General features: G+C 54.4%; 1 protein-coding gene across 4 annotated transcripts in view; it reads left to right on the top strand.

Annotated features, from left to right (window-relative positions):
• Positions 1-18,498, top strand: part of EBF3 (EBF transcription factor 3) — a 122,784-nt gene that overhangs the window by 93,461 nt on the left and 10,825 nt on the right. For all 4 annotated transcript variants that reach the window (XM_012781410.2, XM_012781413.2, XM_012781414.2 and 1 more), the window contains exon 11: positions 17,132-17,220. In XM_012781410.2, coding sequence (XP_012636864.1) covers positions 17,132-17,220 — 89 coding nt within the window. The remainder of the gene's footprint in view (positions 1-17,131; positions 17,221-18,498) is intronic.

Consider the following 18,498-nt stretch of genomic DNA (forward strand, 5'->3'; position numbering starts at 1 on the left):
TAGGGAGGACCACGTGAGTAGGAAAGGCAGGATGTCAGTCCTCCCACTGCCCGCTGACCAGCAGGCCTGGTGTCACCTTAGGGGTGCCTGGATGGGTCCTCAGAGAGGGTCTGGCTGCTGTCCTGGGACATCAGCCCTGCTGTGAGCAGGCCTCCACGTGGCTGGGGTGGGAGGGATGGTGCCTGCCCCACGCCAGGGGCTGCTTTCAAACCCCATGGGACCAGCACACAGAGAACCAGGGCCCGGAACTGCCAGAAGACCACGGGGGAGTGGGCGTGGGCAAAAAGCCGATGGGACGTCACGCCCACTTCTGGGGCCTTGGACGTTCTTGGCCCCTTTGTAAGACCAGAGACGGAGGGAGAGCAGCTCCTCCGGTTTTTGTGGCTCCCGGTGTATTAAAAAATAAAGACAGGTCGCAAGGAGTCATAACGATTGGGGTTCCTTTTAAGCACTTACATACTTTAGCAAGTAAGTGCTTTCTCCGTGCAGCCACCGTGGGTACCAGGTCCCTGGGACAGGCGAGAAGTCGGAATCTCGCCGGGGGCCCGGGGCCTCTCTGGCACCCTTGCCATGGGCCACGTCCATGTGTGGGCTGCAGCCACGCCGGTGCACGTGTCAACACGCCCCCCATGTTAACCGTGGGACTCACACGTCCCTGAGTCTCTGGCCCGTAAACCTCAGTCCGAGAAGGCCCAGGGTTTGCAGACAGACCCCACTGGGCTCCGCGGGGTTGGCGGTGGGACCGGGCACACGCTTCCTCGCTCCTCTGAGTCCCACTTCTTCTCGGCGCCCCCCGGAGGGCGCTGGTGAGGCCCGGTGTGCGTGTCTGAACCGTGGCGGGCGCTTGGTGACCGGGACTCCCAGTAGAAAGTGGGTGAAGTTGAACTTCCGTCGGGGTCCACAGGGGTGCTGGGAGAGTCCTGAGCTCCTTGGAGGTGGGGACGTTTGTCATCTCTCGAGCTGCCCGCAGGCAGCTTTGCTGAAGCGGGCACGTGTTGGGGATGGGCTCCCACGTGGGCTCCCACGTCTGCCACGTGGTCCTGGTTCGTGGCTCCAAAGTGAGCGTGTGCCTGCATCTGGCAGGACCGACTGCACATCCTGGTCGGACTCTGGTGGATGCCTTCGGTGGGTCCTTGCGTGAGTTCGGATCTTTGCACACCCGGGCTTTTCGGTGGGGAAGTCTGCGTGGCTGCTGATAGAGTGAGTTTTGTTTTTTACAAGACACATGGCAGCTGCTTCCCTACCTTGCCTGCCTCCTGCTGAGGGTGCCGTGCCCAAGGCTGCGGACACAGGCCCTGGGCTGAGCGTGTGCAGGCAGCGTGGTGTGCAGGGTGGGAGGGGCTTGCCTGCCACTGGCTGGCGGTTGTCACGTGGCAGACGCCTGCAGTGGCAGCGTCCCCCAGTTCCCAGCTCGCCCAGGCCTGGTCTTCACTGCTCTGGGGCCAGTGGGGTGAGGGGTCGGCTCTCTCTGCGGCCCCTGGCCCCCTGCCCAGGTAGGAGGATGTCCTTGGCCAGAGGTGTCCTTTCCTCTCCAGATGTCTGGGTGTCCCCTCTCCTTCCCCCAAAAAAGCAGTGTCCCCCTGAGTTAGTTCCAGCCACCCACCTCCCCCTTCTGCAGTGGACGTGGTGTCCTCTCTCAGGCAGCCCTGGCTTCTCGGGCACAAGTGCAGGGCCTGGCCGCCCAGGGCTGTGGGGTTTCTTCTGCCCGGATTGCCCCCCAGAAGCGGGTTTGCAGTGGGGCTCTCCGGGGAGCTCGGCTTTCCGAGCGGGTGGCTCGTTCCTTGCCTGCCCCACGCTCGCCCGTCATTATCGGGAATATACATTTCAAAGGTGATGTAAGGGGATGCGGCCTGCACTCCCTGGGAGCGGAGGAAAGGTGGGGTCATAACCTGTCTGACCTGGAAGCTTCTGTCTGATTTGCATTGCCCCGAAATTGACGGGGACAATGAGGTAATCACCGGGAACCGCGCTCCCTGCTGAAAGCTGAGCCAGCCCCTCTGGATGTCAGGAGCTGGGCGCCGTCCCTGGGGCGTCTGTTTCCCATCAGCGTCCCCTGCCCTGGGGGCTGCGGGACACCCTCACATTTAACCTTCCCCGCGTGAGGCCGGCGAGGGGCCGCCAGGCTGCGGGATAATGGACCTGTGCTAGGAGGAGGGGGCCGCCTGCCACCCTCCAGGGGCTGGGAGGGACTTCGGGAAAGGCCTGAATGGTCTGTTTACAGCGATCTGAGAAACAGCAGATTGTCCAGAACCAGACCCTATTAGTCAACCCAGAGTGGCCCTCGCCCCGCCCTGCCCTGCCCGGGAGGGGCCGGCAGGCAAGCCCCACCCACCCACCCACCCACCCATCCATCCAGGCCCTGTGCCTGCTGCTCTCAACTCCTATAAAGACACAATTACCTTGGGAGGCTGTGGCAGTTCAGTTGATTAGCACGGTGAATTAAAAGAATGAGTCACAAATGACATGTCCAGCGCTTCCATACTGGTTCTTTGTATTCCCCAAGTGCCTCACCCCTGTTGTAAGAAGGTCAAAAATTAGAGAGAGAGAACAATTTTCAAGCGGCTAGCACTTAGGAGCAGAATTAACAATCACTCTGTATGTAATTGCCAGTTAATAGTAAATTGCCTTCTAGACTGTAAAATGCAATATAAACTGGTGGGCACCTAAAATTAAATTAATGAGATATTTGCTGCATTTAAAAGTGAATAGTGCAAATTAATAACTGAGTGCAATGCTTGTTTTAATATTTGTCTAATAGTGCACCAGTTTGCTTGTTTAATAATAATTAAAATAGTCCCGAATATCCTACCTGAGAAACAGCGTAGGCAAATCGAGAGGTTTCACGTCCGCGATTCTACCAGTGGAAACACGTCAAATTGTTAAGAGTAATAAAAGAAATTATTTTTTAATTAGCATATAAGCATTACGGTTTATTTGATTAAGACAGATTGGAATTTGTATGCTTCTAATTGAAATTACGTTATCGAGAAAACTACTTTTACAGGCGCGGTTTCAAGCGTGAATATTATGGCACCGATGTGTGTGTCGCCGTTTCCTCACGATGTCCGTTTGGCGGGATGGTTTCCTATCGAACAGAAGAACCGAGGAGTCGGAGGTGGCCTGACTCGCAGCAGAGTTCACGGGGCGCCAGGGACGCGGCTGGGGGCCCCGGCTGCTGACCTCGTGCGCCCAGTGTTTGGCGGACCCACTGAGTTTTAGAGGTTTCTTTTGCTCAATTAAAGAAATTACCACGAGTTACTGGGCGTCCACGTGTCGTCTGCGACAGTTATCTGAACCCAGTCTCTGAACCAGCGATTGGCGGTTGACAGCAAAAGCACCCAGAGTGGGCGCGGGCTCTCGCGGCCGAGCACCTGGGCGGCTCCCAGGTCTGCGACGCGTTTTGCTAGACGGGAACGTAAAAACGATGATTTTCTGCACAAAGACGTGCATTCAGTTTCAGCCTTGTGACATCATTGCTCAGTTTCAGCAATGCGACATCATTACTCAACTAAGTAATTGCTAACAGTTTATGTTCTTTCTAATAGAGCATGTGTGTTTTGCTTTTTTTTTTTTTTAAAGTTGGACGGTGCCTTGAAACTGGTGCCGTGTCCAGGGAGTGCCGCTCTGCTCTCCGAGGGCCGTCCTGGCTCTGCTGGGGTGATGGTTTTTCCCACCGCTGAACCCCACTTGACCTTACCCAGTGAAAACACACACGTTTCTGAAGTCCTCTGAAGGCCTCGTGTGTATGTGTGCCCGCGCGCGTTCAGATGCGGTTCTGTTGTCTCTGTGGCCTCGGCACTGCCCTCCGACCACGGCCAGTGCCAGCTGCCTGTCCCCCCAGGCTGGTGCTTCTCACACACATGACTCGTGGCCACAGAGCAGATGATTCCTAATTGCTACCCACAAATCATATTTTACTATGCTAAGCGCTAATGCCTTCCTTAGGTGTAAGCCGCTTAATTATTTCAGTTATGAAATTTCACCTGCAGACGTGGACGTGGCGAGAAACGCATGCTTTTGTCACAGGTCCTAGAGTTTGGGGAAACTTCAGCCCAGTTCACTGGGTCACTCTCACCTGGCTCGGCCGGTGAGGCCCCATGGCTCTCGGCTAATGCCCAGCTGTTGCTGTCTGCGGCGGGCCCTCCCGTGCCACCCTGGCCGCGCCGGTTCAGACTTGAGTTTGTTGAGGGTGTCGGAGAAAGTCTGTGTCCCCCACCCCCACCCCATCATTCCCAGGCAGCCCCCAGAGAGCAGACACCTTTAGACACCTTGGCCTCTTCTGTGTCCACCCCGCCCCCCACCCCATCATTCCCAGGCAGCCCCCAGAGAGCAGATACCTTTAGACACCTTGGGCTCTGTATCAAGTTAGTGGCGTGGGAGGAATAGCTCCTAGGCCTGCATTTTCGGCTCAGGCTGGCCCTAGAGCTGCCCACGACAGGAAATCGCCCAGGCGGTGTGCGACTCTGACAACGCACTTCTCCCAACCAGACACCACCTTCGATTCAGTCGTTTGTTTAAATGTAGACGGCAGAGGGTGGGTGTTTTTTTGCATTGGCCGAAGTGCCGTGTATCCCTGGCTCGGCCCCCTTCACCTGGGAGTGGGGACCAACTGCCGCCGTTGGGGTCATTTTCAGGGGTCCCCAGGCCCCCTTAGGCAGAGCCGCAAGGGCTGCCACCTGGTGTCCTCTCCACTGTCTCGGTGCAGCGCTAAGCCAACGGCGATCAGTTACGCTGCCAGCGTGCCAAGCGTGTGCCGCAGCAAGATTCGGTGGCGCGCCCCTCTAAGGAGCGGGGCCACCAGGGCTCCCAGGGTCATTGCTGTCCCCTCTCTTTCCTGTCTCGGAGGAGGCCAGGAGAATGAGACGCACCGTTCGTGCTATTGCACAAGTAGACTATTTGTCCTGATCAGTGACACCCATTTACTAGAATTGCTTAAAATGAACTATACCTCATACAGAATCGCACATTTAGAGAGTTCCATTCATCATCTGAAAATTGAGGGCTAGTAAACTTTTCTGCTCCTCCAGTGGGATCGTAGGCATGCATCAAAATGTTAAAAATGATTGGTGAGAGGGAGCTGTCACCCATTTATCAAGGAAAAGAACATTATTTGCTAATTTCCCAACCAGGCTGGTGACAGGGTGCTCCGTCTTTAGACCCACGGTGACCAGCATGGCCTTTTTGTTATTAGTACAAGTCAAGCGCTTTTGGGCTGTTGCTAACAAGACACATTTGTCTGTCATCAGAGGGGCTTCCGTTGCTTTCCAAGTGGCTGTGACCAGGTCTGCTCCCTGCACCCCGATTGGCCGCACTTGCCGGGGCCCCGCGCACCCCGGAGGGGAAAGGGACTGATAAATCACAAAGTTTCCGCGTCAAGGTGAAGGTATTGACTGCTCAGCACCAACCCTGACAAAACGTGGCGGAGAGGAGACGGCCATTCATCTTCCCCAGAGGACAAAAGGGTCGCTGGGTTTCACTTAGGATCCGTGGGGGTGCGCGCGGCACCGGGGGCCCCGGCCCACTTCCCCGTGGAGCCTGGCCGGGGCAGGTGCGCGGGGCCTGCCTCCTCAGCCTCCCCGAGGCAGCACTTTGGGGGGGCCACAGGGAGCAGAGTTGTGGGTAGGAAGAGGTCACACCTGGTCTTTGAGTTCTGGCTGGGAAGGGGGTGCGTCTGGACACCACTCGGGAAGGGTCCAGGACATGTGGGTGGAGGGGAGGGAGCGAACAGAGGAGCGTCGGAAAGCACGGCAAAAGGAAGGTGACCCACGGAAGTGCAGGATAAGGCAGGGTGGGCCGGGTTCGGCATTTAAATTGTGCGCGTGGCTCTGGCGGCAACCCCCTGGTTAAACCGGGGCGGCCGTGGGAAGCGCTGGGGTGTCGTCCTGGTAGAGAGCCCTGAGCGGAAGCGTGCGGTTCTTTCGGTGCCAGCGGGGGGATGGGCAGATGCTCCGTGGTCCTAGAGGAACAGGAATGAGAACCAGTCGCTGCTGCCCCTTCTTCTGACTCGCGAGTCACTGGCTACACCCGGCCCCTCCCACCCCGATCCGCTTGGCGGGAAACCGGAGGAGAGCACGTTTCGCTCCAGCGTGTGCCCTGCCGGCGGGGTTTGGTAGCGCTGCTGGAGCTGAGGCAACACGGGAAGCCACTGTTTCTGGAAGGTCCTGAGACCTTCACGAACACACCTGCCGTGTAGGCTGGGCGTGGGTCACGGAAGCGTAGCCTGGGAACAAGCGCTCCCACAAAACCGTCATTGGGATCAGTTGGGCCGCCTTTTATTTGTTGCAGAAAATGCAAACCGAGTGAGATCTAGGTTCTCTTAGGATTGTTTTTAAATAAAACAGCCACTTCAAAAGGGGAGGCCCTCAGTCAGGGATGTGGACTGTTTGCTACGCTAAACAAAATAGGGGTTTTCAAATGCTCTTCGTGAGCGTGTGGAATAGCGTGGCTCTACGAGGGACTCGAGTGCACGCGGAGGGTGCGTGTGTTCTAGAAGACTCATTGCAGAGCGTGTGAAATTTTAAGTGCAGAGGCTCCCGTGGAGGCAATGGGCCGCCGCAGATCTTGGGGAGCACGGGTGTAGATCTTACTCTGGGGACAGTTTCTTCAAGGTACGGCGTGGCGAGGGCCGTCTGCTCCCCTCCCGACCCCGCCCTCTCCCTCCCCTTCTGCGACGCCCCTCCCACGCCTTCCACACGGAAACCTCCAGGCCTGACTCGGCGAGCCCCGGAGCCGCCTGGGGTCGTGGCCGTTGCAGGCGCCCAGTGACCACTAAGGAGGCCGAAAGTCAGACTCGGGGGGCTGGGTTTGGGGGGAACCTTCTAGACTCCGTCTCCATCTCTTCACCTCCTTTTGTCTTCTGAGCAGAAGGCCCTTGACGGGACTGTCCCCTCCTGCCCTTGAGGTCGGTGGGGGCCGTGGCCTGTGGGACCACGTCCTCCCTGCCCCTGTGAACCTGCGCACCCAGGCTGGGGGCGGTCCAATGCTTCAGCGGTGGCAGTCACTGCTGGTCCTGGTTTGGAAGGCCAACTTGGTATTCTTTCTTTCTTTCTCTTTTTTTTTTATTTTTGAGACAGAGTCTTACTCTGTTGCCCAGGCTAGAGTGAGTGCTGTGGCATCAGCCTAGCTCACAGCAACCTCAAACTCCTGGGCTCAAGCGATCCTCCTGCCTCAGCCTCCCGAGTAGCTGGGACTACAGGCATGCGCCACCATGCCTGTCTAAATTTTTCTATGTATGTTTAGTTGGCCAATTAATTTCTTTCTATTTATAGTAGAGATGGGGTCTCGCTCAGGCTGGTCTGGAACTCCTGACCTTGAGCAATCCGCCCGCCTCGGCCTCCCAGAGTGCTAGGATTACAGGCGTGAGCCACCGCACCCGGCCAAACTTGGTTTTCTTTCTAATGGACGTGTTCCCAGTACGAAAACATCCCAAGTAAACTTGAGGTCTCTCTGCACCGAGCTTCTGGTCACCCGAGCCGAGGGCTGTGGCTCCCTCGTGGCAAGGTGACATGGAGGTCTTTCTGCAGCGTGCTTGGCATCCGGCTGTGGCGTACAGCAAACTAGAGACCGCACGGGGTCCACGCGTTAGAATGGTGATCGTCCCAGAAGTTAGCGTGGTTTCAATGCCCTGAAAGGGGGGTGAACCGTATGGGGTATCGGGGCTGCAGCCGGGCACGCTCCCTGCCCGAGGGAAGCTCACGCAGTGACGTTCTGCAGTTACAACCCCGAGGACCGGGCCCGCGTGGTCTTTGCCGTGCCCAGGCTGGTGGACACCTGCCACGTGCCCAGTCCCATGCCTGCCAGTGGGTTCCCAGCCTCTCTCCCTTTCCCCCAGATTCCACAGCCACCTCTGCTGCTCCTTTCCCGTGTGCCCGGGAAAATGCCAGCTTACCGGAATGATCTTTGAGATGAGAGCAGTGTCTCACCTGAGGGGTGTGATGCGGGACTGAGGGGCCTGTCTGCTGGTTGGGGATCTTCCCGCCTGGGCAGGCACTCGGCTGGGCACCGCGGAGACTCAGAGGGGCAGACGGGCCGGCAGCTCAGGTCCGTAGCAGCTCAGGGCGGGGGTGTGAGGGGTGGGCATGGACCCTCGCCCGCCCGGCAGCGGGTTCCTCACCAAGGCGACGTCTGCATCGGGGCTGCGCCTGGCAGGCGTGAGATTCGGAAGCCTCACGTGCAGCCCTGCTGACTCTCAGCCTTGTGGGAACGAAGGCAGATACAGAAAAGACATCGGTAATCCTAATGAAAAAGGTGCTAAGTCCTCTGAGAAGAGAACGGCGGCGGCGGTGGCGCGGGATTTCGCAGGAGGGGGGCCCCTGGAGAGGGAGGGGCGGGGCCGGGGGCCAAGGGATAAGAGGGAGGCCGGGCGTTGGAGGGCACGAGCTGCTGCCAGGCAGTGAGGCCAGGCGAGGACACAGCCTGGGAGTGGGCCCTGCGTGGAGGTGTGGCTCGGCGCGCCGTGTTCCAGGCCGGCGCGGTGGGGATTCGGCATCTACGTTCATCTCGGGGATGTCTTCAGGGCTCTGCCTCCGGACGCTCCTTGTCTTCCTTACGCAGCCTGAAAAGCCAGGAGTCGGCGAATACCCCGTGGAGGGTGGAGGGCAGTCGTGTTGGGGACCCCAAGAGGGGGGGCGTCCCCCTCCCCCGCCCGCCCCGTCCCGTCCCTGCAGCGTGGCCCTGCCCCCTCCGCCCCCGCGCGGTCTCCGCACTCTCGCTCGAGGCTGGAAGCGCCTCCACCGCTAAGCCGCACGCAGGCCCTCGCGGGGACTTCCCGCAGCCGTGCGTTCTGATCAGAGTAGAGATAGTAAACACGTTCCTTCTTTTTTTCGACGTAACTCACATGTAAAAGTCACCCAAAGTGTACAACGGAGCGGTCTCCGGCATTTCCACAAAGTTGTGCAGCCGTCAGTCTAGCTCAGAAACACCTTCATCACACAGAAAGAGACCCGAGCCCATTCCCTGTCACCTCCACTGCCCCGCCCTCCCCCGGGCCCTGGCAGCCACGGATCTGCTTTCTGACCCTGCATTTGCCTGTCCCGGACGTTTCATGCACGTGGTCCCGTGTGCCTGCCCAGCCTTAGCGTGAGACAGACGTGTTCACGGTGCACCCATGCCAGCGAGCACCGGAACGTCGCTCCTTCGCACGGCTGAATGGTGTTCCCTGCGTGGATAGACCACGTTTTGTTCGCTTGTGCGTCCGCGGGTGGATGTTTGGATGTCATGAACAACACTGATGTGAGCCTTCATGAACCTGGTTTTGCATGGAAACATGAGAAATGTTCCATTCACTTGGGCTTCTCAAGATAAAAAACGGGATACCGTCCACGTCGGCCAGGTATCTTCAGGAAATTGGGCACGCAGGTGTCACTCAGCACTTCTGAGCACCTACTGTGTGCAGAGCCCTGAACAGGGCAGGCACGTGGCAGCGGGTGACCTTATTTTTACCTTCTGGGGGGTGGGGTGGCGGGGTGCCGGAACAGGCGAATCGGTTGGCGGGAACGTGCCACCCGCAGGAGCGTGGGCGAGCCCCAAGCTCCGGATGAGGGCCTTCTTTTTGTCACCGGCCGTAGTAGGGCCACCTGCAGCGGTGGGAGGAGGTTGCAGTTCCCGAGCTCATTTTCCAGTTTACCTCTGCGAGGAGATTTTCCGCTGGTTTGAAGTGTGCAAATCCATTGCCCGGGCGTTCTCCACGCGGCGTTCGTTTCCCGCTCGGATCTTCAGACCTCCCTCCTGCCCCCGCCGAGTCTCCCAGAGGCTCGACGGCGCAGACCACTTGAGTGTTCTTTCTTAAAGAAAAGGAGAGCGTGAGCTAGCGAGGCGTGTCTCGATGGTGTCGAGGGTGCCGTCTCTCCCTCCCTTTTGATTACGGCCCGTCCGCGCTCAGAGGCAGATCTAGGCTAGCGTGCCAGGACGGCCTGGGTAGGGGTGCCGGGGCGACGGGAGGCCCCGACCCCCAGAGCCTCTGCCTCGGGGAGCCCCGTCTCTGGGCCGCGTGCCACCTCAGAGGCGGGAAGGCGTCGAGCGTGGGGGAGGAGAGCGCGCCGCGTGCCTTGCTTTTCCCAGCTGCCGGGCTGGGCCCCCGCGGTGCAGTTTTGCCACGACTATATAAAAGCCGCGATCCAGCGCATTCTTGGAGGTGTGTAAACAGAATTGCTTGAACGCAATCCAACAGTTGTCAGCAAGGGTATTATTTTGGTAACAAGGAAGATGAGCTGTCCGCTTTTCTGCGTTCGGTGTCACATCACAATGCCGCCGCCGGCTGCCAGGCGGTGGTGAATGGGAGCTGGTCCCTGTGCACGAGGCCCGGCCGGGCTGCCCGCGTGAATGCCGGAGCAGCGGCCCCGGCACGCAGGCGGCGGCGGCTTGGCGTTCCCGTTAGAAGTCAGGTGCTTTCGCGTCCTTGGAAGGCTTGTCGACAGAAAACACCCTGCAGTTAGCAGGTCGGAGGGGAGATTCTGGAGTAGCTGGCGTGAGACCCAGACCCGCCCCGGGTGGGTCCGCGCCATCCCTGCCGGCGCCGGGGCCCCCGTGGGCGGGCGGGCACATCCGGGACTCGAGAGAGAAGCCAGGGTCACGTCTGTGAGGGCGCACCTAGGGTTATTAGCCTCTTGGTGTAGAAGGAGGTGACCTTAAGTCCCCGTTCGTCCCTGGGCCAGGCCGGGGGGCCCCGGCTGGCCCCTGCAGGCAGTGCCCCCGGTGAATCACGCGGACGCTGCACAGCCTTTGTTCCCCGTGCACACCACAATGCCCGGCTCACCCTGCCGAGTTCTGTGATTGAAATTCATTGCCAAATTTATTGAGAAATTAATGAGAAAAGCTGCAAAGTATTGACTTTGAGAGGAAAACACAACTCATCTTGAATGAGGAGGAAAATGCAGCAATAATTTAGCCACTATTGATTTGGCCCTGTCCATGTATTGATCTTCATTTTACAATATTAATTTGCACCTGCAATCGGCTGCAAAGGGAACCGATTTCATTTCATGGCCGCGTTAATGTGCAAAGCATTAGGTGCTCTTAAGAAGCGGGGGTGCTACGCGCGTCGGGAAGGCAGGTTTTTTTTTTTTTTTTTCCCTATTTTTGCTTGTTACTGAAATAGACTAAAAATTAATTTTTTTTTTGTCGGACAAAATATGAAAGCGAAAACCCATCTAAAACAGAGCCCTCCTCTCCGCTGCCCCGGCCGCTTTTCATCCACGCGCGGAGCCGCCAGCCGCCTGAAACTCCAGCCACCGCTCATCATCATGCCCGGATCAGTTCAAAGTTCATGAAATTTCTATGAGCATTGATCTCGCCCCATTGATTTTTTTTTTTGCAGCAGATCTTTGAAATTTTAATTTCCCGAGCATCTGAATTTCTTATAGATGAAATGCACTTGGAGGAGACAGTTGATGATAAAGTGGGGAACTTAGCATCATTTTAGAGCCTAAAAAAGGGAGAGAAAACAGGCTTTTGCAGGCGGCGTGTGATGCTTTTGAGGTGGTGTGATGGCGTTCTGGTGGGGGCCGGGGCTGTTGGAGGGGGGCTAAATATTAATTTTGTCTTCTGTGGCCGCACATTTTTAATGCAACTTTTTATGCAGTCGCTTTTGAGAGAAAAGCTATCTGGAGAAGCAGCAGGACAGAGAAACATTCTTCACCGCGCAATCATTTGCTCACAGCGGTCTTTATCACCTGGTCAAGCTCACCTAGTTCCTTATCAGTGGGACATTTAATAACCTCAAGGTGATATAATTGCTATTGGCATTTTCCCCCCTCGGATTCAGCTGGTTAATGTGTAAACTACTTGTCAGCAAATAGCACTTTGTCACTGAAATCACTAACACCCTCTAGAGGAATGTCTTTGTATTGAGCAATTTAATTTTACTTTATTTAATTTTTACACATTACAACCTGTGTTTGCTCAGGCACACTGACGGCTCTCGGTCTGCTGGGGCAGGGTCTGGGTACCCCTGTTAGTAAAATATACTATATCTTATTTAACAACCCCCATTGCCTTAATTGAAGCGCGTTCCTGTCCCTCAGAAAAGGAACTGCAGATGTTCTTATTATGTAGTTATGTTGCTAATGTGAAAAACGGCCTCATTATGAGGGTCTGTTTGTAGCTAGAAAATTACTGCGTTATGACAAATGCATGATTGGGAAGTTACAGGAAGATGATCATTATTGAAATGAAACTGGAACTCATTTAATCGCTGCAACCAGCAGCTGGAATGAAGCAAATGAATGTCTTCCTGTTTTTATTGTTGCAGTCAGGTTTCTCAGGCAGGAGGAAGATTTATGCCGAACCAAAAACTTCTTGTGTTATCTCCTTGCTCGCTGGGCTTGGGCTTAAACGAGGGTGCGGTGACGCTAAACGCGGCGTGTGCCCTACCTGCGTGTCTCCCTCCTCGCGTGTGTAATGACGCTATTTTAAAGACACGACTGTGGCTGGAAGAGCCGCCACTGTGGGAGTGCTTGCGGGCAGTGCACGCTGCTCGCCGGCTGGGCCGGTCTCCAGCTCCCCTGGCAGGGGTGGTCAGGAGGTTGCTGTCACAATTAAGCTTTGTCACTGTGGCCCCTCCTTCTGCTCTGGCCCAGTCCCATGTGCAGGCAGGGAGCCTCCAGGCCCGGGGGTGGGGAGGACTCGGGCACCCCGGGTGGCCGCTCACAGGACACCCTTGGGGGGGGGTGTTTCCCACAACTGGGCAGAGCCCCAGGCACGTAGTAGCTGCTTAATAAATATCAGGTTCGGGAATTGTGGTTAAGACGGTTCCTTTGGCCGTTTTCTTTCCAAGGGTGTTGCTCCTTATAGAAAACCCTCCCTGACCCCAAACGTGTATATTTTCCAACCTGAAGTGTTTTTTTTTTGTCTCTGTTAGCAGCCTGCAAGTACTGCACATATCCCCTTGCTTAATATAATTGGATGAGGTTTATAAGTTAATGGCCTTGCTCTTCAGGTCTGATAAAATAACCACATACGTTTTGGGGTATGAGAGATCGACATAGAACTCAGGGCAGGGCTGGCTGACAAAGGAGGTTAAGCCATCAAAATGAGAACTGCAACTATGTATGTCACAGGAAAGAAAATCCCACTGCCTCCTGCCGGCTGCTCTGTCTCTAATTGCGGCCGGCCGGTTGGAGCTTCTCTGGCTGCAGCTGCAGCTCAGCGCCTGATGCCATTTCTGCTGCCACATTAGCTGCGGCAATCCCAACCTGAACTGACATCACAGACCGTTAAAATTTTATCAATTGCGGTATGATTAATCCCCTAGTACACGGGCATGACTTAAATATTTAGAATGCTGCTTCTGTTAGGACTTTAATGCATGTAAAGTAACGAGATTAACTCCAGTACACTCAAATATATTTAAATATGCATCCTTCCCGAGCTGTAGGCTATTGCGGTGTGCAGGCATCATCGGGTCTATGTGGTCGTGTCAGGCTCTATTTGTATGACCTGCGCTGGATACCGGCCTGCGCATGATAGCCGGATATCTGGCCTTCCACAGGCCGCCCGAGTGCCTGCCTCATTTGGCATGGACTGTGATTCCCGGCCATGCTAGCTTCTGATTCATTCAGGTTTTATTGCTGTGTAATTTTCTTATTCTAAAATAAAAGCTCTCCAACAAAAATTACTATGCATTAGGCCGCGGTAGCCTACTCAAATGGATATTAATACAGTTTATCTCTAAAAGGACGAATAATGTATTTGAAACAGATAAAAGGCCCTCCACTAAATGAGGAATGTTAATATCTTATGGCACGGTTAATAAAGAGATATTTCACAGGGGAGATTTGTTTTATGACGTTTGATACAACAGCCTTGTAATCTGACATATCTTAAACGATATAATTTCGCACATACATTCATCTCTTACACTCAGCAAGCCCATGGCAGCAAAATCTGAATTCAGGACAAATAATGGGCATTAATGACTTCCAGGAGGTGGGTGATGGGTGCTTATTGTACAGCTCATCCTCCGAGATGCAGATCCGTGGAAGTCCATGTAGAAAGTTGGACGCTTCCAGTCCATTTTGAGGAATGTATTGTTTTTTCCCCCCCTCCCTTCAGCAGAAAATAACATTTGTTTTTGTTTGTTGTGTTTAAGGCAGAGTTTAAATTAATTTAACCCAGTGACACGTGTTGGGAGACTAAGCACACTGCTAAATAATTCCTTGGAATAAATTGCTCAGGAACCAAGTACATTAATTTACGGGGCTCCTGATGCTGACAGACGCGAGGGTTGGGGGGAGGACGGACAGATATTAACATAAAACAAATTCGCTTTATTCTTCTTCATATTTCTCCTTGCTCCCCAACTCGAGCTCACCCAGGGCTCCTTCTCTAATTATCCACGAGGTCAGTAAGCAAAATTGGGAAGAGGCTGGGGGATCAATACAAATTATCCCTGAGCAAACCAGTGCTGACAGTTTGAATTGCAGCATATGTTTACCCAAAATCAGGCAATTTATCTTAATATCAGCAAAGTAATGCAGTGCAGGTGAAAGGTCAGGCAATCTCTCCCCCTCATAATTACCCAGTTCTAAAACAGGAAAGTGGTATTGATTGGCCTGGCTCGGGGCTCTGTGACTGGACGTGCCCGCGCCTGGCCCTGGCTCGGCCGGGCTCTTGCCTGTAAACCCGACATGCTGGGGGTTTATTAGATGTGTGTGACGGCCCCATGCTTTCCCCTCCGGTTGCAGAATCTGCCAGTGAAGTCTTGGAGACCCCCACTCTGCCAGGCGCAGGGTGGGGGGGTGGGTTCTGTGCGGTGCCACGGGCCAGGCCTGGCAGGGCCCAAGTTGGCTCTGCAGAAGGCGGCTGCTCTTGGAGGCACGTGGCCAAATTGGATGACCCCCACCCCAGGTGACCACGAACCCCCTCAGACCCCTGGATGACTGTCACCTGCCCTGCAATTTAAAGAGAAGGGGCTTTTAAAATCCTTGCACGTAAACTTTCTGGGCTTCCAGTAGCCAAGCTCGGGGAAGGGATTCAAGGCTGAAGCAAGAGCCCATCCCCCTCCCCGTGGCCCGCGCCCAGCCTGGCGGGGCCTACGGTGGCACGGTGCCGCGTCACACCCACACTTCCAGCGGAGTGCCGCCGCGCTCGTTCTTGGCAACGCTCTTGAGACGTAAGTGCTCTTTGGGCTGAATCGAGAGGTGAAAGGGGCCCTCGTGCTCATACCGCTTTTAAGATATTTTTGGTCATAGAAGAAGAATATGAGTTCAACTGCAACGTTGGAGAATGCCTCTCCCAGAATGAGAGCTATGGTTATTACAAGCCATAAAGCCTCTGAAAGCTGCATTAAAGCGCCTCTCACCTGTCAGGGCATTTGCATGAAATCAATGGCGGCCACCCATCTATCTCTTCTGATCACCTTTCATGAGGCCGATTCATTAAGTCAAACAGTCACGGTGATTAGCCGGGAGAGAGGAGCAACCTGACATGCTAGAAATGCACAGTGGGCCATCTTTTTTTGTTCCCTGATCAAGACACGTCATGCTTCCATTCTTCTCGGACCAAGTCGCGTGGTGGGGCCGGAGCGGCCGCCCGTGCGCCCTGCTGCCCGGACTGCGCCGTGCCTGACACCCCTGCCCGGGCCTAGGCAGAGACATGACAAATTGTCCCCCAAGTCAGCGCTGACAGCTTCTGATGATTAATGGTCTGATTATGAAGTGGTTTTACACATATAGAATTTACATCACAGAGAGTTAGAAATTTTGCCGTGTCACATGTGCCGAGGCATTTTGAAGAGCTTTACTATTTGCAAAGAAAAAGGAGGGCAGAATCCCAGCAAAAGCCATGTCATGTAAAATCAATACGTCGGATCAATGCTTTATTAACAAGAAAATGTCTTACTTCACATTCCTGTGCGGACCTTTGTCTCCGGGATGTATGATGGAATGTCAGATCGTATTGCGGCCCTCAACTTTCGGGCGCGTTATCGGGTGTGGGCGCAAGGCTCTTCTGCGTCGCTCACGGGACGTGCCGACAGCCCGGGCACCGGAGGGTGACGGTGACCAATTATATTTTGGAGAGCACGTTCAAAGGCGGGGCCCCCTGCCCCCCAACCTTCCTCTTAGGGAGCCCCAGCCTTTGTGATGCCTGAGCTCTGCAGACCTGCTGAGTCGGGGGGTGTTCATAATCGTCAAATTACCAAAGAGCGATGGCCCAAGTTGCGGGCGGGGTAATGAATAGATGGCGGCGGGTCTTATTAGTCTCCGAAAAGCCCCTGATTTATGTCTTGCCACGCGCCGCGGAGTCACTCCACGGAAAACGATATCTACATCAAGAAGTAATGTACTCTAATAAGTATTTTCATCTTAACTCGCGTGCCCGGGCCTCCGGGCTCAGTTTTTGTTGGAGTCAGGCAGAGCCATAATCAAGCCCGATGGCTCCTTATAAAGCTTGTTAAACACAGTGTGTGCGGTCAGATGGAGTCCCGGCCGTGATTCATGCACTGCGCACAGCGCATGTGCCGCTGATTTATGGCCGCGCACAGTTCATAGTCAAAATTACAATTTGAGGGATAAAAAGATTAATTACTATTTGTGGCCGGCAATTTTGTGAGGCTGGTGGATTGCAGCTGTAGAATGATAGTGCTCTACAGCAGTTTGTAGTCAGCCATTCACAGATTATTAAAGCTTTGCAAGAATAAGTGTTCCTCCTGCCTGGTTTGTGCTCAGGCAGTATGCTAGACAAAAAAGGACCACAGGGATAAATCTGAGGCTAGCAATAGCCGGACATATGTCATAATTGCCAGTTTCCCATAAATCCCTGGCCAGTGCAGAAGCACCGCGTGATGCACGCATCACATTGCGGTGGGGGGGGTGACTGCTGCGTTTCGCCATGGGGGTGACTGCTGCATGTGGCCCCCAAGACCCGGAACTTTTTGACGGCACCACCGTTTTTTGCAGTGTTATCGAAGTCACCCTTTGACTTTCTTCTAGTCTAATTATGGAGCAGAAATAATCATTGCTTTTGTGTGCCAAAGAAAGGTGGGGATCTATTCCTTAAGACACAGCTAGCGTTCGGGGGGTGCTTGCCTTAGCATCAGAGAAGAACTACACGTTTATTTGTGAGCATGCAATAAACAGGTAATGGATGGCATAAAAGCAATTAACCTGATCTACATTTCTGTGTCCTGTTGCAGCCCTTAATGAACCCACCATAGATTACGGCTTTCAGAGGTTGCAGAAAGTGATCCCAAGACATCCGGGTGATCCTGAAAGGTTACCCAAGGTCAGTAAGAGAGCAAGCGGCACCCTGCTCACGGTGGGGCCGCCACTGGGCTGGTTCTGGTTTTGGGGCAGCAGGTGCTCTGGGATGGGGTGGGGGGGCCCTCAGATGCCCCAAACTCTGTACCCACAGAGGGGCCGACAGGTGTGAGGAGGTTCCCAGGCCCGCGCCTGGCCCGCTGCGGAGGTGAGTGATGGGGGTGTGGCTCCAGTTTTACATTCTCTCTCCAAAGGACCACCTTTTTAAGGGAAGAAAAGAACGGCTTTTTCTGGTAACAAATATTTTGGATTCTGCGAGGGGGACGTAAACTTCCTCGTAATGAAATAGTTCAATTAAACATTTTCCACTCCAGTAGCCCGAGCTGATTTCCATCTAAGCAGCCCCAGTCTGATCTGTGATTACTTGACTCTTGTTTTCCTTTCATTTTCTAAAGCTCGATTCAGTTTAATCTTTTGTTTACAAAGCTTTTGTTATAAGTCCCTGACTTAGCAGGCTAACAAATGAAGTCCACATATTAATATCTAGAGGGGCTTTTTCATTTAAATTCAACAAAGACAAAAAGCTTGCCCGTGTTGTTTATGCACACGACACGTATCACAGAAATTTCATTTTGATGTATAACATTAAAGATAAGTCAAGCTTATAATTTTCCCTCTCCTTTGATATAATTTCGTCTTTCTCTCTCTCTTTGGAAGCCCTCTCTGATTTCCAAGGCCGAGTTAAAAAAAAAAAACGAGAAATGAAAAATGAAGTCATAACATTATGACTGATTATTTCGCATTCCGTCTCTGTGTCTGCCCAAGTCTTGACCACCTCTGAGTTTTATTAACACAATAAAACCTTTTAGACATTACCTTTTTAATGCTCAGCATGAACATAAGCAATATCATTAGGCTCCTTTTTAATTTGCGAACATGCTAGCTGGTGAGAGATGTCAGATATTCACTGTGAGAACCATCAGGGCCAGGGGAAGATGTTTTTCAAATGCAGAGCAGTTCGCGGAGGGGTTTTTGTTCCTGAGGGTGAGCCCGGGCAGAGCCAGCGTTTCCCCCAGGAAGCTCCGGGGCCTGCCGCGTCCTTACCCAGAGGGCTCTGCGGCCAGCCTCGGTCTGGGCGGGCGGGTTTTGTGCTGGGCGAGCAGCTGCACCCAGCCACCCCACAAACAAAGGCCACGTGCCCTGGCAGGCCCGTGGAAACAATGACTTTTGAGGCCAGGTGACCCTCAGGGAAGACACCTCAGCAGCTGCCCGCAGGGGGAGTCCAGGGTCACCTTCCTCCCCT

Source organism: Microcebus murinus, chromosome 14 (genome assembly GCF_040939455.1).
Source record: "Microcebus murinus isolate Inina chromosome 14, M.murinus_Inina_mat1.0, whole genome shotgun sequence".
NCBI lineage: Eukaryota > Metazoa > Chordata > Mammalia > Primates > Cheirogaleidae > Microcebus > Microcebus murinus.